General features: G+C 38.9%; 2 protein-coding genes and 1 long non-coding RNA gene across 7 annotated transcripts in view; 1 reads left to right on the top strand and 2 right to left on the bottom strand.

The window, feature by feature from the left end:
* Positions 1-891: 891 nt before the first annotated feature.
* Positions 892-13,301, bottom strand: LOC145553597 (uncharacterized). The gene is made up of 4 exons (XR_014089639.1): positions 10,936-13,301; positions 10,783-10,866; positions 1,437-1,583; positions 892-1,343 (listed from the first exon to the last, which is right to left on the bottom strand). It is a non-coding gene; the product is annotated as an uncharacterized LOC145553597 (long non-coding RNA).
* Positions 13,302-13,433: 132 nt separating this feature from the next.
* mrps18b (mitochondrial ribosomal protein S18B) lies at positions 13,434-17,810 on the top strand. The gene is made up of 7 exons (XM_008421190.3): positions 13,434-13,693; positions 13,786-13,936; positions 14,371-14,468; positions 14,544-14,612; positions 15,241-15,307; positions 15,383-15,442; positions 16,121-17,810. Exons 1-7 carry the CDS (start codon positions 13,613-13,615, stop codon positions 16,318-16,320), a joined length of 726 nt encoding a protein of 241 aa, XP_008419412.2. The 5' UTR covers positions 13,434-13,612; the 3' UTR covers positions 16,321-17,810.
* abcf1 (ATP-binding cassette, sub-family F (GCN20), member 1) overlaps positions 16,437-26,310 on the bottom strand; it is a 31,932-nt gene continuing 22,058 nt past the window's right edge. For 4 of the 5 annotated variants that reach the window (XM_008421191.3, XM_008421192.3, XM_008421193.3 and 1 more), the window contains 9 exons: positions 26,106-26,218; positions 25,580-25,754; positions 21,495-21,569; positions 21,272-21,342; positions 21,168-21,200; positions 19,002-19,170; positions 18,857-18,921; positions 17,812-17,884; positions 16,437-16,759 (listed from right to left, as the gene is read on the bottom strand). In XM_008421191.3, the coding sequence (XP_008419413.2) occupies positions 16,593-16,759; positions 17,812-17,884; positions 18,857-18,921; positions 19,002-19,170; positions 21,168-21,200; positions 21,272-21,342; positions 21,495-21,569; positions 25,580-25,754; positions 26,106-26,218 (941 nt within the window). In that variant the 3' untranslated portion in view covers positions 16,437-16,592. Of the gene's footprint in view, positions 16,791-17,811; positions 17,885-18,856; positions 18,922-19,001; positions 19,171-21,167; positions 21,201-21,271; positions 21,343-21,494; positions 21,570-25,579; positions 25,755-26,105; positions 26,219-26,310 lie in introns of all 5 variants that reach the window. The other variant, XM_008421194.3, reaches the window with a different exon arrangement.

Raw genomic sequence — 26,310 nt, 5'->3', positions numbered from 1 at the left:
TAACTAATTTTCATATGTCCTTAAAGAATACCTAAAAACTGAACAACTAATTTCTCCTGATAATGTCTTGAAACCACTTCTTGTTCGTTCAACATTTTATTAATTACTTCATTACTGAGTTGTCATGAGCTGAAAGATGTCCTGAAGTATCCACTAAATTAGATGCAGTTTTGTTTATAAAATCATGCCTTTATGATTTTTGTATAAATGCATGTCATTAAACAAAATCATACCTGAATACTGCATTAAAAAATCACTTTGACAAGCACTGAAATTTTATTTTACTTATTTCTTTTTAATAGACATTGACAGACAAAGTGAACTGCATTCAATTGACCAAGGATAAGAAATTGTTCCACCAGTACACACTTTGTGCATTCTTTGGATTAAAAAATAAGTCAGAGCTGCACATATTAATAAAAAAAGAAAAGTAGAAGAACCAAAGATATGTCTTGCTTATGTTAGTTACTACAGAATCACTGAGACTGCTTAACATAGTACTGTAGCCATTTAACTGCTTAACATGAGCACAAGTGTTATTATTCCACTTGAAGTAAAAATAGTAACAAACTATTAAATTAACTACAATTTCTCTTATTATTACATGGAAAATACACTAGATGTGCAGAAACATAAGTGAAAAAGAAACGCACTCAATGACATGCCTGTGGAAGTAGTTACAGCTCTAGTAAGCCCTTTTAGAAAGTACAAAGGCACAAATTAACTATTTAAAAAAAGAATCAACAAGATAAAACACTGCCCATTTGGAAACATAAAAGCACAAGAACAAATTGTAAGGTGTCTCTTTGTAACTTATGAGCAAACTATATATATATATATATATATATATATATATATATATATATATATATATATATATATATATGTATATGTCACTGACAAAGATCTCCACTCTCACACCAGTGTAGATCTTTGCAGCAGTGCATTCACAAATTATTAGACTATTATCAGTCACTACTGAAGTCGTCGCCAAAGGTAACACTCTCTGCTCCTGACAAAGTCTGTAGATGGGGGTGTTCAAAGTCGGTCCTAATGGCCCGGAATCCTGCATGTTTTAGTTCTCTCCCTGGTGGTAGCAACAACCTTTTCAGCTTGTCAATGTTCTTCTTAGCCCTTCTAACGAGCCATCATTTGATGCAGGTGTGTTAAACCAGGGAGAGAACTAAAACATGCAGGATGCCGGCCCTCCAGGAACAACTTTGGGCTCCCCTGCTGTAGATAACACTCTGTTGCCTGCAGCTTCATCTGTTGGTGCTGCAGCTCTCTGAGGATGATGCTCTGGAGACCTCTTGGACCTTCGTCAGTTAGGGCACAGGACAAACCTTTAAAGTTGAACATAAATAAAAATACAAAATTTAGATGCTTTTACTTTTTGTATGTTTATGCATTACCAAAAAACTTACTCTTAAATTTACCTCCCGATAACAGGTGGGAAACTCGTCTTCATAGGATGACAGATTTCCAATGATGGTCCATCAGCAAGGATCCTCTTTTCCTCTTCCAGTCTCTTTACTATCATGATGTCATCGATTGCCCTTGTTTTGTGTGAAGACTGACAGAGTCTGAAATGCATTTATGAAAAGGACAAATCAACTCAGTAAAAGTATAAATTTGTAAGTTCAGGTCAACACCTGGAGTATCTGGTCACATTATCTGTCAAGTATGATGACAGTATAAAACATATTGGTTTTATACTGTCACCGGACAGGATCTCTTCCAAAGACAGAACTTCTGTGTCTGTATCAGTCTTCAAGTGACCAACATAATCTAAAACTAATGCTAAGATGTTTTCTTCTTTCTGATCTTGCGATGAGCTTTGTGTCCATCTGTGACTGCACAAACATGCACAAACATCAACTGTGTCAAAGATGTTTATGCAGTATGTACCAGCAAGGTTATTCAATGCCTGGTCAGTATTCCTTACTTGCATTCATGGGCTTTGGCATGGAAAATTGAGAGAAATGGCTTAATTTTAAGCAGCTGTTGGAGCTCAGGACAGCTTTTTGTTAGTTTTCAAGTTATGTCCAGTACTTGCATGTTACATTCATGGAAAAAGGGTGATTGTCTGTTGGCCAGCCTTTGTTGAAAAGAAAAAGGGTTATGCAAAATCTCATACCCTAAGAACACTAAGCAGCACTCCATGTATACACACCTGTAGTGGCGATTGTTTGTCAAACTAAACATCCAACTTAAGTTCCATTAAGGCACCGGGTTCAAGTTTCTTTAACACAGGCAAAAGAAGGTTCAAAATTCAAATGTGTAAATTGTTCTTCATGATTTATTTTCACATCTTTGCAAAAAAAAAAAAAACAATTACAGAGATCAACTTTCCTTCTACCTCTCTTGCACTGGTAAAAACCATAGGCCCCAAACCCAAATGCCTGCTGGTTCTTTACCAGGCCCCTACACTTATAGAAAGTGGACCAACCCACCTCACTTCCTGTTTGCTTAGAAAAATAAGAAAAAATAATAAAACAAAAGATAAATAAAATTAACAATTATTAACCTACAATTAAGTTCTGTAAATGATACAAAAACATATAAATTTAAGAATAAACTAACAAAATTCAAATGGATAAAGAAAATAAAGAATAAATAGCTCCAACACTCCGGCCCCTAATTGTGAATAATGTCACAATTACTCTAACAAGGAAAAGGAGCTATTCTCTCAAACATACTCTTGATTCCTCAGGGTGATGCTTCCAATAGCAAAAGAAGTTTGGTCACAGGTCTTTCCAGGACACTGGTCTTTGTTTGTAATCGCACAGAACACACCAAGCCTTTGGCATCCTGGTTTACACTCAAAACTTTGGCCATCATCCATAATCCTCTTGGAGCTGTAGAGTCTGCAACTCTAGTTCTTTGTATTGATTTTCTGGATCATTTTTATTCAGGTCTGCAGCAGCAAACTCTTTCCTTTTCTGTTGCAGCAACATCAAAATGTTTTTCAGCTTCAGAAACCAGGCAACGGAGGTTTTAAGTTTTGTCCAAGATGAAAAATAATGAATCAGATGGTTTGTAGCATTCTGTGATTCCTTCACAAAAACACTTACTGTTAGGTCCTTTTTGACCTCTGGGTCATCTGCAGGAATTGCATGGTGATCCACATCCAGTTTAGGCCATTCCTCTTCTGATCTGTGGAGAAATTCTGGCCCTTTTATCCATCTCCTGCATCTGAGGAGCTCCTTGGCTCTCATGCCTCTGGATGCATCGTCTGCGGGATTCTCCTTGGAGGAAACGTATCTCCACTGATTCACATCTGTTGCTTCTCGGATGACAGAGATTCTGTTTGCAACAAAGGTGTGAAATCTTCTGGTTTCACTGGAGATGTATTTCAGTACCGTTGTACTATCAGTCCAGAAAACAGGTTTTTCCAACTGTATCTGCAGCTCTTTTTGCAGCAGTTTATTCACTCGGACAGCAAGAACAGCAGCTGTCAGTTCCGACCTGGGGATTGTCGTTTGCTTCATAGGTGCAACTCTTGCTTTTCCTAGAATGAAAGCAACATGCGAGATGTTATTCTTTTCCAGTTTTAGATATGACACTGTTCCATAGCCATATTGACTTGCTTCAGAGAAATGATGGAGTTGTGTTTTGTCTGGTTTTCTGATACAGCTTGGTTTAATGCAACTCTCCACTTTAAAACTGGATATCAGCTGGAGATCCTCCAGCCAATCAAGCCACTTCCTAGACAGAGAGAGGGGAATAACTTCATCCCATTTCAGATTTTGTCGACAAAATTCTTGAAGCAACAGTTTAGCTGGCATACTGAAGGGAGCCAGGATCATACAGTGAGCTAACCACAGACAAAATGCCCCTTCTGGTCTGTGGGCGGTCCTGCACAGACGTTCTGAACCTGAACTCGACTGTTTCAATGCTCCAGTACTGTAAACCCAGTACTCTCTCAACTGGAAGTTGGTCTTTGTCCAAATCCAGATTCTTGATTTCTTTTGCTCTCCTCTCCTCTGGGATTGACATGAGCACTGTGCGACTGTTGCTGACCCATTTTGAAAGCTTGAATCCTCCTTTTAGAGCAGAGGTCTGTCAGCCTCTTCACCATGTGCACTGCATCTTCTTCTGTGGGAACAGATTTTAAATAGTCATCCACATAAAAGTTATTTCTGATTATATCAATCACTTCAGCTGGAAACTGTTGTGCGTTGTCATCAGCAGTTATTTGCACAGCTGGGAGAAGACACTGCTCCAAACAAATGAACCAACATCCAGAACTCCTGTGCAGGTTTTGATGTGTCGCCATGACGCCACCACAGGAAACGGAGAAAGTTGACATGTTTTTCAGAGACATAAACTTGGTGAAACATGGCATCGATGTCAGCCGTTAGTGCAAAGGCTCTTTTCTAAATCTGATGAGGACTCCAACCAGAGAGCTTGTGAGGTCGGGTCCCTGTAGAAGCTGACTGTTCAGTGATGCTCCTTTATAAGTTGATCCACAATCAAATACAACTTTCAACTTGCCTTTTGTGGGATGATGCACTCCATGATGCGGGATGTACCACAATTGTCCATCATCTTTCTGTAGCTCCTCTACTGGTATGGCCTCAGCATGTCCATGTTGTTCACATATGCAGTGTATTCCTCCTTGTACTGAGCATCCTTTTCAAATCTCCTCCTGAGGGTCTGGAGGCGCTGCTCTGCAACACAGATGTTATTCGGCAAGCTGGGACTTTCACTCCTGAAAGGTAAGTCAATGTGATAATGACCTCCAACAAGTTTTGTTGAGTTATTAACAATGTTCATGAAATGCAGATCCTCTCTGGACATTTCGGTTTTCTCCTCTGATGATCTTTCATTAAAATCATGATTGTACTGTGTGACAGCCGACCCTACTGTCACACAGACCTGAATGGTAACTGTTTGTTTTGTTCATCCTTAATATTTAGATATTAATTGGTGAATAGTTTAGATTTTTATTTTTGAAAATTTTCATTAGCTTGACTTTTTAGTTAACTATTTGAAGTGCACGCATTTAGTTAACTTTATTTGTCAGTTCTTTATATTTTTGTTAAAAGCAACAAATTAATTTATTTGTTTTGAGTTACCAGTTTCCTTTGGAGCTGCTGCTGGAGGGTCACAGAAGAGCTCCAGCTAATTGACATCCATATATGGCTGGCAAACCTCCTCAGCGGGCCATTCCATTTGTTTGCCAGGGGATGGGGAAATTTGGTTTTCTTTCATTTAATTTGACCAGTTCTTTAATGTCTCTTCTATTTGGTAGTTTCAGTCCAATGTTTGTTTAATTTAAAGATTTGGTGTTGTATTGATTAGTATTTATTTAAGTTTTTGTATGTTTAATTACCCCTTGTGTGTCAGCTGTGGTCTGATCAGCCACTATTTAAGCTCACCTCATGTCTTGTTTGTTAGGTCAGTTTTGTGCTTGAGTTCTTTGTGTTACTACCTGAGTTGGAGTTTGTTATGTTGACCTCAGTTTTTGGGCTCAGTTCTTCATTGTTTAATTATTTTTGAACTTTTTTGTAATAAATTAAGATTATTTTTGGATTCCATTCAGCGTCTCTCTGGCTGGTTTATGCAAGAACCCTCACATACTGTTTGACCAGCATTTCTTTAAGATGCTCAACAGAGATCCTGTTGGCTGTTACAGCAGTGCAGACATTTTTATTTTTGCTGTTGCTTCTAGTGTGCAGGGGACCATTTATGACCCAACCAACTTTAGTTTTTACAGCATAAGGTCCACCATCCACACTGTTTATCACCTCACAGGGCTCTAAAACATTTGAAGCATCAGTTCCTACCAGTAGTTCCACATCTGCGTTGATGCTATGAAGCTTAACAGGTTTAAGATAAGGCCACTGATCAATGTCTTTTTGCTGGGGAATATTCAATGTAGAAACTGGCATTGTACTTTGAGTCAAAACATCTGGTAGCTCTAATGAAGTCATTTGTTTTCAGACCAGAGACTTCCAAACCAGACTAAACTTGTACATTAACAATCTTATTTTGACTCATTGTTCTCAGCAGAATATTTGTCCTTTTGCCCTTTCAAACTTTCAAACTTTTTGCCAGAGTTTCTGTACAGAATGTACCTGAACTTCCTGGATCAAGAAATGCATTAGTTTGTACAACTTTGTTGCTCTTTTGACTTTTAACTTTTATTGCAACAATAGAAAAGACGGCATCGTCATCATGACCGGCCCCAATATGCCCACATGTCTGAGTGGTTGCAGTTGAGAAGTTGACATGAGACCTTGTTGACTGTGGGGGTTTTTCTGAAGAGGCTCCTGGCTCCTTTAGCTCTATGTGAAGAACCCCTGGATGATTTTGGTGACACACATTGCAATCCAAACGACTCCTGTAGTTTTTGCTTGTGTGACCAACTTTCAGACAACCGAAACAAATCCCCTTTTGTTTAATGAAGGTCAACTTGTCCCGATGCATTTTCGCTTTAAACTGCATACAGTTTTCCAATAGATTAGCGGTTCTCGACGTGGGCGGTACCGCCCCCCAGGGGGCGTTCAGAGGACGGCAGGGGGCGCTGGCGGAAATTTTTACAAAAGGGGGGCGCTGGGATGCCTTTGGGGGGCATTTGGTCGAAGGTAAACTTTACACCTTAAATCCACAACAATACCAGTTTAGACTTTGAGCAACTTTGTAAAACTGTATTGTGCAACATTAAATCATGCTTGGCTGCAACTGTATTGATGGCAGCTCTTCTTCTCTTCAGTGTTTGTAGCTTCATGGCGCAGCTCCTCTCCGCATCAGGTCAGCGTTACACCGGCTGATGACGCTGCTGTGATTCACTTTGTCTGGTATTTATGTAGGCTACATATGTTTTGGCAGTTCTGTGATCATGTCAAAGCAGCAATTTATATTAAAAAGTGTTTTATTTACGTTGCTGCCCGCTTCCATGGAAGGACAACAGAAAATCTCTCTTATAAACATGTAATTACTAAAATCACGATGCCCTCACTTTGTATCCCTCTGAAAAATGAACCCATTTAAATCAAGAAATCCCTCCATGGGTGATACCACGATAGAGAGCGTTCATTTTATAGCGTTAACACCGGAGCTGTAAGTGGTCCGGTATGAAACGGGGTGATGGAACAACACAGCACTTTTAAATGTAAATAATCAGAATGCAGAAATTGTTTCCGTTGTTTTAAAAGGTTCATGTCAGTCTGCCTTTTCCCATCGATACGTTTCCCGAACGCCCTGCACCTTAGGGAGTTAAAAAAAAAAAAGAAAAAAACGCCGCGCACATTGCGCTAAACTCTGAAACAGGAGAAGCGGGACATAAAACGGAGCGAAGAACTAGATGTGAATTATGACATAAAAACAGAGAATTCGACGCTGAACAGTGAAAAATCAGCACATGATATGAAACACATGACGATTAGGCGGCGCAGCAGGTGATGAGTGAAGATTACTGATGGTCAATAAACGATAAAATAAATGTAGCAACAGGAAAGAAACTAAAGTGGACATAGTAATAAACCAAAAGAGGATAATACTAATCAAATAAAACTAAATGGAAATGAATAAAGAACAAAATGCAAGAATAAACTAAGAAACTAAAGTAAATACGGAGGAATAAACTGGTATGGCAAGACCTTTAGAGCAATAATTAATACAGAGACTGTATGGCAAGAATAAACAGACACTATTTCCAGATAAAAGGTAATATAATATTGTTGAAGTTCCATGGGCTGGGGCGCAACTACACATTATTCAGGTGGATGCGAAAACATAAATCGGCGCCCCCACGAAGGAGCGTAGAAACATACGCTCCCCCCCTTTCCCCCCTCCTCCAGACGCCGATACGTTTAGGGCAAAACTCGCTACATTTACCCCGTTATGCGCGCGAGGTGAAGGAGCGTAAGGCATGCTGAAGTGTACGGGAAAACATAATTGGTGCACCGATTCAAAACATCTACAATAGTGATAGTAACATTAATATAAAATAATTGTCAGTGCAAAGTAGCCTACAAATTCTTTGGTGGGGGGCGGTGAGGGACCTGGATAAAGGCTAGGGGAGCGCTAGCCCGAAAAAGGTTGGGAAACACTGCAATAGATGATTTCTTTGTGAACAAAACAAACAGCTGTGAAGAGCAGTAGACTTGGTCTTGTTTTCAGCTGAGCAAATTCTGGCTTCTGGAATTGTGCTGACATTAGTGGCAAAACTGCTTCCTTTCTTCCTTTGTTTGCTGGAACTTGAAACTTTAGAGTTGCTCCCAGTTGGTGGGTCTTGGATGTTGCCAAATACTGGATCTGATGCTACTTGTACTTCTTTTATTATAAAAGCAACCAGATCAGTAAACAATGCTTGGTGGCCATTTTGCTCCTGCAGCTCATAAGCAGTAATTCTCCATTTTTCCCTCAGTTCATATGGGAGTTTCATTACAATTGTTCTCATATTTGAAGGCAAGTCCAACTCTCTCATGTAAACAATTTGTTGTGTTAGATTTGAACATCCTGGAAGGAAAAGAGAATTATTGAAGACTTTTCACATCATCACCTTTAATTGGTGTCCAACTCATAATCTTCTCCATATATGCAGAAGCAATTTTATTTTTATTTCCAAAATGTTCATCGAGGAGATCTTTGGCCTTGGAATAACCTTGATCAGGAGGTAAGTGCTGTCAACTATGCACCAGATCTTTAGGCTGCCCAATAGTGAACTGCTCTAAGAAGTGCAAACAGTCACTCCAGTTGTCAGTTTTAGCTTCCACTCCGTTCTCAAAGGACTTTCATGAATGATCTGTACTGCAGGGGGTCCCCATCAAACACAAGGATATTTCTGGATGGGAGAACAGATAAGTTTTGCTTTACAAGTAAGGCAGTGATGTCATTTTGTCTCTGCATGATGTTCACAATATCATTCTGACAGTTCTCAGAGATAGAGGGAGATTGAAATTGTGTTTGCTGTGTTGCTTGAGTTGAAGAATCAACTTTTATTCTCAGACGATCCATTTGAAGTTGTTTCTGCCTTTGTTTAGGTCTGACGACAGGACAGTCGGATGAAGAAGCTGCTCTTTCTTTCGGAACAAACTCATCAGCGCGAGGATTTAGCAGGGGCGTGTCCCTTGCTTGGGCTCTTTCAAAATAAGAGTTCATTCCATCGGATCGTTTAGAGCCAGCAACTGAATTTATTTTTAAAACAGTAAGTTTTGCATTGGTTACTGCCAACTCTGTTTCCAAGTCTAATTTTTCATTTTCTTGCCTCAGTTTTTCCTCTTGAGCTTCAATCAGATGTTTTATGTTCAACGCAGAGAATCTCTCCATGACCGCTACCTTTTCAGCCGCAGCTTTAATGCGAGCAGAAGAGGTGGATGAAGTCCGAGACTGCTGTGAAGATGTTTTTGAACGTGGCTTTACACTTGAAATATTAGATGCACTGTCTTCAGGACTTAGTTCATCCAGATCTGCAACAACCTGATCATCAACATTAATTTTATGTTCAGTATATGGATCTCCTGCTTCATGCAACCAAACTTTTACATTGTCCATAAATTCAGAGAATGCCATCAGCTTGGACTGAAAATACAGTTTGCCTTTTCACTTCTTCTTCTGGTAATGGCAAACTTAAGAAGGATTCATGTAAATCAGTTGCATCTTGATAGCACTTAACAAAGTTAAGAAGACAAAGTTACTTGACAAAGTTAGAAGACACTTCCGGAACATTTTCTTGTGACGACATTAATGCGGAGATTTTCTTCATACATTTTGACGCTTGTTTACACTTTAAACTTCGTTTTTCTTGACATGTTTTTATATAAAACTCCAAACCCTTTTGTGTAAATTTTATGGTTCTTTTCTCTTGTGACATCTCAGTGTCATCTTCTTTGCTCTTTACATCAGACATTTTAGCGATTCTTTGAATTATTTCACATTTAAAAGCAGCATAATCTAGGAATCCACAGATGAAGCACAAACGTGTCTCTTGGTTTAAAGAGGTTGATTCTTGTGAACAAACATTTCCATGATGGGCGTCGGCACACGTCTGGATCCAATTAGGCGTCAACTTGTCACGTCAAACTCATCTCATCAGTCTTTGCAGTGAAGTAATGTTTTTAAACTCCAGTAGTTTCACAGTTTTCCTTTACGGCTTGAACAATATTGCCACGAACTAGTTTGATGAATGACTGACGTGACAATCCAGGCTTGACGCAGCAGTCGCTTGATTTCATCAAAGACGATCCAAAACCTTCTGTTTGATGATGATCCTTGAAATCCATAAATCCAGCATGTCAATTGATGACGGAATTTAGTCCTTTAAGTCCACGGGCTGGTTCCTTACTTGATCCATGGGGTGTTTTTTACTAATTCATTCATTAAGTTAATGGAACTTAAGTTCAACTTAAGTTCCATTAAGCCACTAAGGCACTGGGTTCAAGTTTCTTTAACACAGGCAAAAGAAGGTTCAAAATCCAAACGTATAAATTGTTCTTCATGATTTATTTTCACATCTTTGCAAAAAAAAAAAACAATTACAGAGATCAACTTTCCTTCTACCTCTCTTGCACTGGTAAAAACCATAGGCCCCAAACCCAAATGCCTGCTGGTCCTTTACCAGGCCCCTACACTTATAGAAAGTGGACCAACCCACCTCACTTCTTGTTTGCTTAGAAAAATAAGAAAAAAATAATAAAACAAAAGATAAATAAAATCAACAATTATTAACCTACAAATAAGTTCTGTAAATAATACAAAAAATATAAACTTAAGAATAAACTAACAAAATTCAAATGGATAAAGAAAATAAAGAATAAATGGCTCCAACAACACCGCTAGCTCCAAGCCTCCTCATCCAGTTTGCTGCTGGATCTGTGAGAGATCTCCCTGGCTGCTGGCCATTGCCCACCACAAAATCTAGAATGCATACAATTCGGTCAGGCTAAAAGGTTACTGTTATTATACATTTACAATCTGCAGTCTTACATTTTTGGTTGATTTGTGTATACAGTCCACATATTTTCCTATGTTTTTATCCTTGGCTATGAAAAGGTCCTGAAATATAGCCTGTTCCTCCAATCTGAAAAATAAGCAATAAAATACACTTCATGAGGTGTTGTAGTCCAAAGGTAGTGAACATCACTAACATATACAAAGAATTGTTATACTGTACACACTTTACAATACCATGCTGCATTCTTTAAATAGTAATACTTGCAATTTCCATCCACTGAAACTAAAAGCACATCTGGGGTACAAACTTGACACTTGAAGGGATCCTTCCAAAACATTTTAACTTATGCTTTCTCTTCTTATCAGCCACCATGACTTAAGGAGATGGCATGGTCAGCAGGTGACATGAACGCAGATGTGGCTGATCTTTGGGGGTGGGGGGGACAGTGGGAGGAGAGGCAGCTGGAGAGGTGCTTCTGGGTCTTTTCTTCTTCTGAAAAGACAGAGGATGGGACAACAGGAGGAGAAACGGGAACCAGATCAAGTATCACAGTATCTTCCTGGTTCTCTGGTATCATCATTGGATGCTCCTCAGTAAGCATCCAGCTGCTCCTGACCTATGGTCTCTGTCTGTTCAAAGATCAGGTTCTCAGCTCTTTACTTCTCTTCATCTGGCTTGTAACAGCAATAAATAACATAAACAGGAGGAAAGAAATGTGCCTGTACTGATGCAAGTTCGTTTTTAATTCAAGTAAATGACCTAGCTGCAATCAGTGTATTCAGACAGGGTTCCTAAACAAAACTTTAAAGATCATCACAGCCTAGGGGCACTGATGTTTTTAGCAACCCTCCAATTTTACAAAGTGGCAACAACAACCTTGACTATAAACACTATTATGTGACTTTAGCATAGCTAATTAAGCGTATTAAGCACAGGTACAGTGTACAAGTACAATTAGCCTCCTAGAGGCTAATTTAGCTAGCTTCCACCGTATATTCTCCGGCAAAAAAAAAATGTTACAAACGTGTCTTCAACCATTCGCATCACAGTCCTACTGCCATTAAGTCCTAAAACTACCACCAATAACTTTATAACGTAACACTTTGGAGTTATTTTTGGTTTTAGAGTACAAAAACATTTTGACAGGTGCAGATTTCTACTCACCGGAGTGTAAGTGTAGCATAGGATGACGTCAACTTATTCTTCTTCTTGGGTTTTTGTGGGATCCGTCCTTATTTTTATTATTTCAATAACAAATATTAAACGTTTACAGAACAGTTTGCATGCAATCACAAAAGAAAATACATCTTAATTTTTCTTAAATTTATTTGGGGTAAATCATTGATAACATATGTAACCGGGTGGTTTTACTGGAAAACATAGTTTACATCCAGTGGTTGTAAATTCCCACCCGTTCTGGGCCCTTGAACACATCTAGGCCCCGTTCCTCACCTTCCCCACCTTTGGATTTAGTTGTTTATTTTGTTCATTAAAATAACATCCACATAAAGTAAGTCTACTGCCTGCTGCATTTGTGTCCACCGCCACATCACACCGACACAAACCAGATGAAAGAGCCCATCTTTAAACATTCAATGTGTAATTAAACAATAAAGGTGACACATTTTATGAAACAGATCACACTTTAATACATATTTGTTGTATTTAACATATTTCAGGTAAGTGAACACGTAATGAAATAGATCCTGTCCTAGAATTTTATGCAATTGATCATTACAGGTAACAAGTGATGATCATCTGAGGTAATACATTTTATGAATATTTTTTATATATTTTTTCGAATATAATTTTGGTTAAAAAATAAAAAGGGTCAAAATGGAATAAAAATATGCCTAATCTATATAGTTTAGTAGAATAATTTCACACAGATTTTGAGTTAATAGGTCACATAACATACAAGCTATTTAAGAAAACTACAAAATTTTGACTACAGAAATAGCTAAAAAATATATAAAATGTTAAAATGTAATAAAGGTGAGTGTGCCTCATCTATACGGTCTAGTAGAACAATTTCACACATATTGAGTTACTGGGGCACGATTTGGAAGCTACTGAAGAAAACATTTAATGTTAAAATGATTTAAATTATTGAACATGACTTAAAATTTTAATAGAGGATAGTGTGCCTTGTGTAACAGCATGAATGACCACTTTTTTGTATCAGTTGGTCACAAGACAAAGCATTTATTTACAGGAGTGTTCGTAAATTGAGGGTCCCGATGTGAAACTCCGAGCACTTGAGGACGGACTAGTAAAGAACAGCTGGCCGAAATTAGCGTTCATAAATCGGATCAACCTTGAGCTGAACGTCCCTTACTCCGCGGAGCGCGGGATATCCAGTATCCAACTTGAAAACAACTTCACTGAAGTCGGTAACACAATGAAAACACCGGTGTTCTGAATAGTTTGTTTTGGTCTGTGGACACCAAAAATGGCGCCGAGCGACGTCAATGTCATATGCTGTGACGTCAGCTCCAGAGCTCTATAGGCGAGAGCGGTCCATGAGGCGTCTATTCTTATGTCTATGCTACAGATACTCCACGATTAGAATCGGAAGAAATAATGTGCTGAATTGGTTTAACGAGTGATAGAGTTGATTAATGTACGTTCTTTTTTTTCTTTTTAAATATATACATATAGCTACTTTCAGTTTGAGACATTTCTCCTTTCACCCCATGTGAAGACAAAATGGCCGCGTACGTGTTGAACATATCCAGGATATTTTCTCGTGAAGTGATTTCAGCTTCATTCCAGTTTCATCGATATCGGGTATGATACGTTAGTGTTCCGTCAACATGGTCAAGATGGTTTCACTGCGGGTCAGATGGACGCGTTTCTGATGTGATTTCTGTCTCATTCAGTCCTGCCTGCAGAGGCTGCCTGCGGTGAAGCCGAACCTCCTCACACACCAGTTCACGAGTTCAGCAGCATGTTGGCAGGAGACTGAGGTCCATGCGGCACAGACTGCGGATCGGTACAAACAAAGACCCTGGGTTTACCTGGACAGCGAAGGTACCGGTGTTACACCATATTATGCGATCACCGTATATTGTGACCGTAGGAGGCATCGTTTCATTTTAAGCAGGGGACTGGGGGAGAGTGTGTGTGAATAAACTTATAGTAAAATAAAACTCTAATATTCAAGTATTTATTTTGTTTTTCTGAAAGTAGAACATTATATAAAAGTCATAATATTAGTGGTCAAATGTTAATTTTGGGGTTTTTTAATGCTTTTTTTCTACATTTTTTCTTCTGCTTTTGTTCGCCCTCTCCCTCTGCAAAGCTTACGTTTTGGCGTAGCACAGTGTTAAATGCAACAGCGCCTCCTACGGTCACAGTATACGGTGACCGTATTGATCACAGAATATGGTACAACCAGCAGGGAACTCTATATTTTTGGCCTTTGCTACAGCTGTTGGCTGTACTATGCTCCATGTGTTTGGCAGAGTATGTTGAGCGGTACGGCAGCAGTGCGGTGTGGGCAGGCTACAGGAGGAACCATAAGGGAGGCATCCCGCCCCAGAAGACACGCAAGACTTGCATTGTACTATTTCTTCTCTGCAGAACTGACTTCTTTATGCTCTGCTATTTAAATAACAACTCTGTTTCTGTTTTGCAGAGAGGAGACAAGATATGTGGGAACCCCTGTCCAATTTGTAGAGATCCTAACATTATCATCAACCATCAGGTAGATGAAGGTTTGACTTGATCAAAATGTCACTTGATCAAAATGTCATGTTTTCTGTCTGTCTGTCTGTCCCTCCCTCCCTCTTGTCCCCAGTGGGGTCAGTAGGGGTTTTCTAGAGTTGCACCAACTGGTAAATACCAGAGCATCTGTGTGAAAGCAAATCTACATTTTCAGTTTGAAATAATTTTTTTTCCTTTATTTCTATTTCAAAACCCATTTTGCTGTTTTATTTTCGATTGTAATATGAAAATCCATTTTCATGTCCCAGTGTCAAAGCTTCCAGCTCAGGTTTTAGACTGAACCAGTTGTGGATACTTTAGAACAAGTTCTGTGAAATATTTCAGTTCTACATTCAGAGGCTGTTATCTTCAAAGATCAGGGAATGATTGTTATTCCAGCACAGGTTGTAGTCTGTTTTTTCTTTGCTGGATCACTTATGAAGGAGGAGTTCACGTTTTCAAATGTATTCATCTCAACTAATTCAAATGACATTCTCTGCATTCTTATTGGTTAAATATCTTTTTTTTTTTTTTTTACAATGGAAATATTAGTCCAGCATTGTTGAAGAAAATAACTTCTGTTGGAGCACAAACAGAACCAGAATAACTCCTGCTATCTTCGCTTGTAGAATGTGAAATTACTCCAGCAGTTTATCAGCCCACACACTGGAATGGTCTATGATCCCACTCTGACTGGTAATGCATCGTCTGACCTTTTAATGTAGGAAGTGTAGCAGCCATTGATTGTTCTGGTGGATCTCCTTTCCTCAGGTGTGTGTATGAAACAACAGAAAAAGCTGAATGAAGCTATCAACAAAGCAAGAGATGACGGTACGAAATTCTTTGCTTCTCTGGAACTCTGCATTAAGTTCACCAGAACCCCTGGCTCCATTTGGGCTCGCTTTTTCAAATGCATTGAATTGCTGAGAATTTAACATGTCATCTTATCTGTTACGCAGTGGAGATCAGGAGGGTGCCGATAATATCAGAAATGTTGCATTTTTTTGCTCTAGTGAAGTCACTGGTTTTCTCACAGGTTCACGACGGGATTTTTCTGTTAGACCCCAGCTCCAAATAGAACGCTTAAAAATGACAATATTTTGATATTTATATCGACTTGGCAATATTTTTCTGTTTATAAATGGGATCAATTTTCATTTTCTTATGAAACAGTTTTATAAATAAACAGACTTGAATGAATGTTTTTCTTGGTTACAGACAGCAAAACTTCACATATCAAGTTCAGCAGTTTGCAGATTACATGAAGTAGCCTCAATCACAAAATAAAAGTCAAGTAGAAACAGTTTTCTATGCATTTATAGAAAATAGGGTTTCAATAAGTAACATTGGCTAACCCACTGTAATTAAGTTGCTTTTTTTTCTTACACAGAACTTTTTAAGCTACGTTTCTACTAAAATTTCATTAGAAAGTATAAGTTACCAAAAAATAAACTTAAACTCAGTATGTGAAAACAAAAGAAAAACGTAACCAAATATTTCTCCTTTCAGGTTTACTTCCTTTTCAGATTCCACATGTGGATTTTTCAGGAGAAGATTACTCCAACACTCATGATGCTGTTGGGCTCACATCACCTCCACCATTCCTCAGCCCTAGTGAACCCTGGTATAAATGGTACGGAGAAATAACGCCTGATGACAAGAAAGTAGATCAAGTCAAGAAGATATACAAGACTTATTTAAAACACTAGAGTTGTGAAAAATGTTTAAAATCTACCACAGATTTTAAATATCTATGGTAAAATATCTTGCATGCCCGAACATTCTACTGGAGTCCACAACTTTTAAATAAATAAAACGACAAAAATGCAAGTGGAAGATTCTTTTATTAAGTTTTGACAGGTCATAGTTAAAGATATTTAATCTTCCTGCTTATGTGAAGCAGGAGGAATGACTGATATTCCAAATGTTCCGATGTATATGATTGTAAATAATCCATAGTTGGGGTATCCCCTGGAAGTGATCATGGATTGACCTTATTGACCATGATTTCTCCAAGGGCCTCCAAAACTTCTCTCTTGTAGTCATCAAAGTCTCCCTCGATCTGATTGATGGTGCAGTCCTCCACCACCCACAGCTGGCACCGAGTCTCCGTGATGAGTCGCGCATCATGGCTCACAATGATCACAGCTGCTCACAGGATCAGAGTAATTCAGATAATCTGGAAAAAAAATGGGAAGCTTCTCTACCTTCCCCCTATTGTCCTGCTCCATCAGAAACAACCAAACAGAGCCTGTTGGAGGGTGTTGGTGCTGTCAAACACACTCATGTATGCGCTGCCCCCACCCTTCCCCTTGCTCTCTGCTACACCACAGCTGGTTCACCACAGCAGAGGCTGCCATGGATGCTCAGGCTAGTTAGCATGGCCAATTCAGCAGATAAACGGTTTTCCTGGAACAGTAAATTGTTTTTATGCCAAAAGCACATTTAGTGCAATAGGTTGATCGACAGTGCTAAAACCCCCTCGTGGCTCTGATCGGTTCTTTTTAACCAATCAGATGGCAATAGTGGCTCAGGAAGGAGGAGCTTGATTTTTTCCCCCACAGATTATCTTAACCAATCAGAACCAGCATTAATCAGCTAGCCACGCTATCAGAAAGGATTGTTTATTTTGATGCAGCCTGCGTTTGACTTTGAATGAATGTTTCCTTTTTAACTTGACATTATTTGATATAGGCAGTGTTGAGATTTATTTGACTCATGTATAATTTACTGTTAAATATTATTTTACTGATTGCCGGTTTTTCAGTTGTCCTTTTGACTGAATAACTCCTGTATTGTGCCTGCATGTATTTTGCATGTTTTATGCCTAAATTAGGTGAATTTATTGCCAGATAATTTTTTTTATTTTGTCAGATCACATAGTAGCATTTATATCTAAAGCAAAAAATTAACAGTAATTCCAGGTGATTGGCAAAGATCACTGATCAGCAGAGATCGGCCTCATTGGTGATCTGTATCGGAATCGACAGCAAAAAACCTGATCGGAGCATCCCTACTTAACAGATATGTCAGACGTCTTAAGAATATGTTGATTTGTATGCACTCAGCCTGGTTTGGGTTCCTGCTCTATGAATTCTGCATCAATGTGGCACAGCATAAGCTAATGCTGCTCTCATGCAGAGACTCCTTACTTTCCCAGGTCCTCACAGCTTTTAAAATAAAAAAATAATTTTACTCACCTCCTTTGTATTCATTGATGGCCTCTGATAAGGCGTCTATTGACTCAATGTCCAAATTATTAGTAGGTTCATCCTAAAAAAAATAAAAACAATATTTGACTTCGTTCAGAACTACAACCAAAAAAAAAAATCCAAACTCAGTTGTGAACACCATCAGTTCAGCTGGTGAGGCTAAGGATGTCTTTGGGACATCAAGTAAAAATGCAAAATGTCCCAAAATAAAGGCAAGTTTCTACCACTGACTACAGCCCCTTCCACATCATCCTAAGTGATCTGCTGAGGTCGGGGGTCACATGCAGGGTTTTCCCCAGAAAACCTGCTGACTCTGGTAGGGCGCTCCACCGGGGTTTTGTGTTAAAAGTTGGCAAGAAATTGAAAATATGACAATTGTTTATTAGATGACATTTACAATACGTTAACTACAAAGTCTTAAAAATGCAAAGAAAACATGCAATTAAAATGAATATTTTTTGTACATCAGTTAATTCTTAATTATAAAATTCAAGTATTTGTTATGTTAAGTTTCCAGTGTTTTCCTAAATGCTGCTATTTTGTTTAGGAATATCTCCTAATTGGTGTAGTGTTTTGATTCTCTGGTCATGATTGGCTGTTAGTTATCCAAGTAAATGCAATATTTGCAAGCAATACTCTGACTGGATGAAAAGAATAGGTGTGAGATCGGCTGGAGGTGTGATTCAAATGATCATACGCTTTATGAAGTTACATAACACACAATAAATACACTAGTGGTGGGGCAGGACACCCAGGACTGAACTTTGTGTGGATTTTCTGTTATCATAATATAATAAAGTTTTACAGGTTCAAGTCTCCGCCAGCTACATTTTATGCACCCTCACTGTATAAATATCCTTATTAAGTGTATTGGAAGCAAAGTGAATTTGGCTCATAATACCGTCTGAGTGGAATTTCATCTAATAACTCAGTAGATTCTCATGATTCTCACTTTAAGTTCTCCTCTCATCACTGCTTGAACTAGGCCACATGTTAATGATACTTTGATGACTAGACAGGAAGCAGCTCTTACCAAGATAAGCACATCTGGCTGACGACAAGCCAACTCTGAAAACACAACTCTGGCTTTCTGGCCGCCTGTTGGGGAGAAATGCAGAGGGGATTAAAATTGGTTCCTTTGAAACAAATGGCCATGTGGCAGCTGCTTAGGTCCATACCAGAGAGTTTGGAGATCTGAATGGTGTGTGCATGACTTTCAAGGCCAAAGCGTCCCAGGCACTTCCTGCTATCCTGGTAGGGCAGGTTGAAGTTTCTCATTAGGTACTCTGTTGCTGTCTCCTCCATGTTCAGTTGATCAGCATACTGCTGATTAAAGAAGCCCACTTTCTGTTGGAAGGGGTCAGCAGGTGGGACACAAGCAAGGACATTAACACCAACAACAACATTTATACTTCAGGACATTTAAAATAAGCTGAGAACAATACATCAAATAAATATTCTTTTATCTGCCTCACTACACCAAGCTTTAACTGACAGCTCCAGGGTTACTGCTTAAAATTCCAGTTTAGGGATTTATTTTTCTTGCAGCTTGCATGTTGTTGACTAGAAATGTCCTCTTTTTTCAGAGTTAACTTGGTTCTTTCCACAGAGCAAAACATGTGCGTTAACTCATAGTGGACTGGTGTCTGGTGACCAGGGACCTTTGACCTGTGAACAAGGTTCCTTCCTCTCGCCTACCAGCTTAAATGTGCATATTGGCCCGGTCCCAATACTTACAGTGCACCCCTACAGCGCTCTATGAAGCATGCACTCAATTAAAGTGAACATAAGAGTTTGAATGTGCAGATTACATCCAAACATTTTAGAATTGAAACAGTACACCTCTGCGTTGCAACTTCAACATCCAGAATGGTGGGCTGGTCACAGTTTAGGCATTTTGTTATGACTACACAGATTACAGAGCAAAATTCAATGTTTTCACACATGTTGGGTGAAACAAAAAATAGTTCAATATTTTACATTTGAAAACTTTATTTTTTATTTTTTTGTTTGGGACAAACACAGCTTACAAGTCATCATACAATAAAAAGTTGCCATCTTGAAAATATGGCAGCTTTTGTATGGTGATTTGTCAAAATATGCACATCAAAATGTACTAACATTCAATTTAACAGTTTTAAAGGCAATTCCTCCTGCGATTTAATTAAAGACCTGATTACACATTCAGTTGTTACCAAAAAAAAGCCATTTATTTTATGCAGCTAAAAGTTAAATATAAAGTGAAGTTAATGTGCTAACAAAGATCAAGTTAAGGACAAACATACAGCACATATTAAATAGAAAAAAAGCCTGATTTTGAAAAATAAAAAGACTAAAAAAGAATGAAACTAAAATGTCCTTCTTTAAAAGAAAAGGACATCAAGTCTGTCCCCTCTACCCTGAGAAGAAAACAATTGTTTAAAATTCATGATGATATCTCTAAAGAAAATAAGAACCAAAAGCCTTTCCACCAAAAAATGTAATTAATTTCATAATTATGTATGAAGTTTTCCCTGTAATAACTTTCCGCAAAAAAAAAAAAAAAAATCAAGATAAATATCAATTTCTGTGTGTTTTGTGAATAAGATTTTGAGACATCTTTTTTCAGATGCAACTTCATTAATGTTTTTAGAAAATTTTTTAAAACTGGATCTTGTACAAGAAATCTATTCTGTTTTTAAGTTTTAATATTATAAAATTTGGTCTTCTAACGGGATGAAAAGGTAAATTATGATATCAATGATTTAATCCTCTAGCTAACTTTTATTCACAAATACTGCTTTCTAAAATTCACCTAAATTTTTTATATTTTCAAAGTGAAATAATTTTATTTAGGAAAGTGCTTAAATGCTACAACAATACAAAAGCCCAATCTTTATTTTAATAGCTTCATTGAAGCTTTGAAATTCGTCTACCATTTGAAACATTTTCTGTTGACTTTCCTCACAGTTGATAACTTATTTTTTATCCCTTCTTTTTTCTGCTCAGTTTATCATGTCAAATTTGTTTTTGTTACTAATGTGTGCCTTGTCATACTATTTTCTTGAATTTTTAATAATGACCAAATTGCCATGTAATTGCTTGTAATTGAAAACGTCACATGCAGGAATGAATTGTGGGTAACCCACTTTGCCGAAGTCCGCCTAGATGCGGGCTTAACAAATGTGTGGAAATAGGACCCAAAAGGGGGGGGGGGAAGGCTGGATGGAGAGAATGTGGGACACACTGCGCACTCAAACCTTTCAACATGAGTGCATTTGAAGGACCTTCATGTTGGGCAGAACAAGGGTGGAAGTGCGAGTATTGGGACCGGGCCTTTATGTGTTTGCATTTATGTTACTTACCAAGCGGTGATTCTTCCTCATTTCACCCTTAATCTGTAAAAGAAAAAATCTTCTGTTATATAGGAGTATAATTTAAAAGAGGAATTTCATGTATGTGGTCTTACAGGATTTAATTTTCCTGTGAGCAGCAGTAGCAGAGTACTCTTCCCAACACCATTGGGTCCCACGATGCAAACTAATGGAGAATTGTGGGGAAAAGTAAATAACAGAAGAAAAGCTGATAATTCATACAAAGTTCCCAGTCTTTATAATGCTCAATGAAGACATAATTAGCACCGATATCTAAATATGTGTATTAACCATCTACTGTAGGATTTGGATACTCACTCCTGGAGTCCATGTCAATGCCAAAGTCCACGTTTTTGAAGAGAGCCTTCTGACCCTCGTAGCCAAAGTCAACACCTGTATACAGTACAAACTAGTCACACAAATATCAACAGACATGACATGTAAGTACACATAAATAAACTTATTCTGTATGTATGTTTAAATTCCTGACAGAAGGTTTGTAGATTTATGATTTTTTTTGTTACTCTGCTGATTAAACCTTAATCCAGCACAAGGTTTCAAAAATATTTAGCATAAAATAATATTCTTAAGATGTCCACAAAAAGCTAATATAAAGTCCTACTAGACCTAGTTAAGGTTGATTGTTTTTGAAAGGTCATGTTTTTATGTTTTAAAAAAATACAATGGTTTCAAAACCCTTACAATTTTGTGTCTTTCCACTAGGGGGCATGCTGCTTTAATCTAACTCTAGTAGAAGGTCCAGTTTGTTTGGAGAGGTGTGAATGTGTAATCGAACTCCAATGCAGACCAAAAAAGCAAACTCTGGTCCGCCTTCAAATCTCAGCCTGGGTTCAGTTGAAGTGAACTCTGCCACGGTTCAAATGCATATGAGGATGCAAGCGGACCGGGAGTAGACTACAGTGCAGCATAGACATAATAAAATACTAGACCCCTCATTTTGTATATTTATATAAATATGTATGAACGGCTGTGTTCTTTGTAAAATGCTCATCATACATTTTTCTGCTCTGTCTTTTGAAGGAGGACGACGCACTTTCTCTGTCTCCCTGCCCTCCCTATCTTCCCTGCTCAACGTCTGTGTCCTGAATTTTTAGAGTCTTCTTTGTAGCTTCCGAAGTTGCAAATTATGGATCTGGTCAGCTGGTCTCTCAACGTAATTGATTTAAAAAAAATTCCACTGGGAAACCGGGTAAAGGGAGTCCTGACAGTGTCCTCGTGTTCTGACAGAACATTCTTCGCTGGGTACACGATGGATTCTGGATGGAAGTGGAAGACAGTTTGTCTGACGACACTGTCAGTCGAGGATGTTGAAGATGTGTACATGATTGATAACAGGTTTTCTGCTTATCGGAGTTGGCGGCTACCTGGCTTATTGGAAATTTTGGAAGAACCGTACCCAAGGCTGCCGGGTACGGTTGATGGGATCTGCAGAGTGATCAACACTCAGACTGAGAGGATACAGGAGCCTCAGCTCAGTCTATGGCTCACCATAGACTGGGTGCAATCCCGGAACAGGACCGTGGCCGGGCAGCAGATTTCGGACTCAGAATGGGTATGGTGTGACCTTAGGGAACGTTGTTCGCTCAGATCAGGCGAGAGACCCTAAAATTTGGCTGTTTGGATTTGCCATTGAGAAGCACCAGCGAGATTCTTTCAAAGTAAACTGATGTCAGTCTGACCTAAACAAATTTCTGCTATTGGAATCTGGCTTCCTGGGCTGGCCTTCGCTGGCCAGCTATCCTCCCCTGGTTGTTATGTCTAAAGGAGGCTCTGTTCTGCTGCCCCTCCCCTCCCTGAGAACATCTGTGGACCCTGAACTGATAAGCTGGGGGTGAACTCTGACATCATACTCACAGACAATCACATGCTTCAGTTAGGGTTCATGGTCTGACACACACATAACTCACATGAGACTCATATGCACATCACACCTCCTCCTCGTACCCAGCTTGTTTTGTCTATTTGTGTTTATATGTGCTTATGTGCCGAGGTTTTTTTCTGCATCTCAAACTGCCCTGCAAAAAGCAGAGTTTGAGACAGGCTGTGTTTTTTCCCTCTCCTTACCTGATGTTTTCCTTGTTTTTTCTATTTGATCTGCAAGGCGGCGCCTGTCGGGCTGCAAGGCCTCAGTCAACTATCCCCCCTCTCTCACTCCCCCCCTGTTGTTGTGTAATAGATGGTTGTACTGGAACTGCAATTTTGTTGTCTTTCTGACAATGACAATAAAATTCTTCTGATCCTTATACATCAATATTGGAATCTTCTATTCCTATTATATTCTGTTTTCCCCACTAGGAATATTTAAATATGCTGAACCATCTATCAATACAATTCAAAAATACTTTAAAAATAAATGTTCTTGTACATATAACTTTGATAGCTGTCTGAATAAGGTTTCCAGTAAAAAAATAATAAGAAGTAGTGTGCTGTGTTCTTATTAATAACAATGTCAGACATTATATTGATTTTAATCAATATTACTTTAGCAGTATAAATGTAATAGTGTCTTCTTTTAATTAAAAGAAATTGGACCCGATTGATCATTTCGATTAAAATTTGTATGTTCAGGGTTTCCCCCAGTGTATTATAAGCCTGGCGGCCCGCCATGCTTTACTAGCCCCGCCGCCAGGCTAAGCGTTGCTTCTTTACGTTTCTAGGAAAAAAAACATTAGGTTTTAAAACCGGGCTGCAAGCGTCTCTTTTGCTCTTAGCATTTCACTAGCAGAGCAGATTTATTCCTAAAGGATAGGTTTATAATAGATAGTTTTATAGTTTATGCATTTAAACCCGACAGCGTGCGGACCAATCACACAGCTGGCGCCTCTGCGCTTTACCTCAGCGCGGATCGAGCGCGCCTCCTTTCACTCAAACTGGACACAGGCTGACCTGTATGGATATTTACATCAACTTATTGTGAGGAATTATGATCCTTTGGAGAACTCTAGGTAAGAGTTTAAAACCCGCAGCGTTAGCTCCGGTTGCGCAGCTCCATGTGAACCGCAAGAATAAGTTGTAGCAAATTCAGAGGAGTGTTGTGGAGTGGTGAGAATGATTTATCTTTGTGAACGAACAATTATATGCGGTGTTTACATCTCAACAAGCTGCCCAGCGTGTGGTTCCGTCTTCCCTGTAAAGTTTATGTCTGTGGGCCCGGTTGGCCAGGACGCTTGTGGATAATGAGCAGCGCTAACCTCATCATGCAGGTTCAGCCCGGTGAGGAGCTTTCGCACTCTCTTCGGAGTCATGCATCACACTGATTTTATATTATTTTATTATTATTTTTAGTATTATTTTTCTGGCTACACGATGCATAAAACCATATCAAATGCGTTGTCTACTTGGAGTTAATACGCGCGGGCACACGGAGATCTGAGAAACTCGTCCCATAAACTTGACCAACCAAAATAGTTTCTGTGACGATTAAAAACTCAACAGACATGAAATGGAAGAGCTACTAAAGCCACATTAGCAGCATTAAATTAAATCTCCCGTTTGTTGCGCATCTCTGCGCAGTGCAGCAGCTTACCTCATCATGCAGGGCTGGTCCAAGGCTGTTTGAGGCCTGGAGCAGAATTTGACTTGGGGCCCCTCTTGCTGCTAAAAATATCAGCACCTCTAACAGCTTCTGTGTTCGATTTAGTGGCCAGACTAAAAAGCAATAAGTTATAATCGCAGCTTACCAATTTATATTTGTAAATTCAAAGATTAAACTCACAGCATCAGATTGTTGCTATGGTAACAAAACAATCTAACTATGAATATTGTTCTTTGAAGTTTTACAAAGAAAACTTGTCAGCTCCTTAAAATCTTGTATTTAAATGTTAAACAATTTAAAATAATTTAATTTATGTATGCCTAAACAATTGAATAACATTTAACAGCATTGATAATCTCAATAAACAAGTGTTACATTTATGTATCTGTGGTCTGTTTTAAAATATTAGCGTTTATGGGGCCCCTGAAGCCCTGGGGGCCTGATGGAGCCGCTGACTTAATTTGGATTAAACAGAAGTGCAAATCTGTTGTTTTTAGACTAGTTGTGGGTTTAAATAGCATGTCACTTGGAGATCTTTTCCCGTAACATATAATTACACAGTAATACTTTTACATTTCCTGTCAACTTAGTATCTTTTAATACAAAAACACGGTGGACCGCCTCGACGCCCCGACCACCGGGCTTAGCAAGTTTTCTGGGGGAAACCCTGATGTTGATATCATGAAATCATTGTATTTTTTTGTAAAGGATATAGCCCTTTGATATTCTCCTAGCAGCTCATGATTAGTACAATAACTTCATGTTTGCTGGATACACATCTGTATTTTATCCAAACTGCAGACTCCAGCTGGATGTGGAGAAGTGTGCGGGTCACAGCAGATCTTACTGTGGAGGCCCAGGATGGGTGGCGAGAGTGGAGGAGGGTTGGGGAAGGTGAACTTCACAGTGTACTCCTTTGGCCTCTTGAGCAGCTCTGGAGCCTCCAGGCTCTCCTCCTCCTGAGGTCCCTTCTTTTTGCCCTTTTGCTGCTTCCTGGTCAGGGCCTCCTTAGTCTGTTTCTCCTGAAACATTGAAATCACTCTGAATGAGCGTGGTTAACAATAATCACCCAAATGTTGTCAACTTAGCCACTTTGTCAATATATTTATCAATGCTTCAGACAGATTTAAAACGTATCAGCCAAAATCGTTATCAACAGGTCAGACAATACTATCACGGGTAGTGACCTGAGAAAAACCTTTAGTAAGTACATTTGGTTAAGCTATCTTGTGTTCCTCCATTGCGTTATATTGCAATGCACTAACTGTTTACTGTGTGGTGAGGAAATCACTGGAGATTCAAATTTGTTGTCATTTGCACCACACCTACAGACGTGATTTTGTGTTACAGTGTGGGAAGACAGCCATACTCACAGCCTGCTTGGTGGACTTGCCTCCAGCCTTCAGCTCTTTGAGTTTCTTCTCCTGTTTGTCATACTGCTTCTGCAGCTCCTTCTGCTTCTGCACGTACATTTTCTTGAAGGTCACTTAAAACACAGAGGGAATCAAATATTTGAGGGACGTATTCTTTGCCAGGTGTTCATTTAATGAAATTTACTCAACACCCCTACCAACAACC

This window comes from Poecilia reticulata, chromosome 11 (genome assembly GCF_904066995.2).
Source record: "Poecilia reticulata chromosome 11, P_reticulata-male-v2, whole genome shotgun sequence".
Classification (NCBI taxonomy): Eukaryota; Metazoa; Chordata; class Actinopteri; order Cyprinodontiformes; family Poeciliidae; genus Poecilia; species Poecilia reticulata.
This window is presented reverse-complemented; position numbering and strand designations above follow the sequence as displayed.

What these genes read in the sequence shown, in the direction of transcription:
- mrps18b (XM_008421190.3), top strand. Translation starts at nt 13,613, where the DNA reads ATGGCCGCGTACGTGTTGAACATATCCAGGATATTTTCTCGTGAAGTG. An exon ending in ACATTATCATCAACCATCAG is followed by an intron (nt 14,613 to 15,240) that starts GTAGATGAAGGT and finishes CTTCGCTTGTAG; the next exon opens with AATGTGAAATTACTCCAGCA. An exon ending in CAACAAAGCAAGAGATGACG is followed by an intron (nt 15,443 to 16,120) that starts GTACGAAATTCT and finishes TTCTCCTTTCAG; the next exon opens with GTTTACTTCCTTTTCAGATT.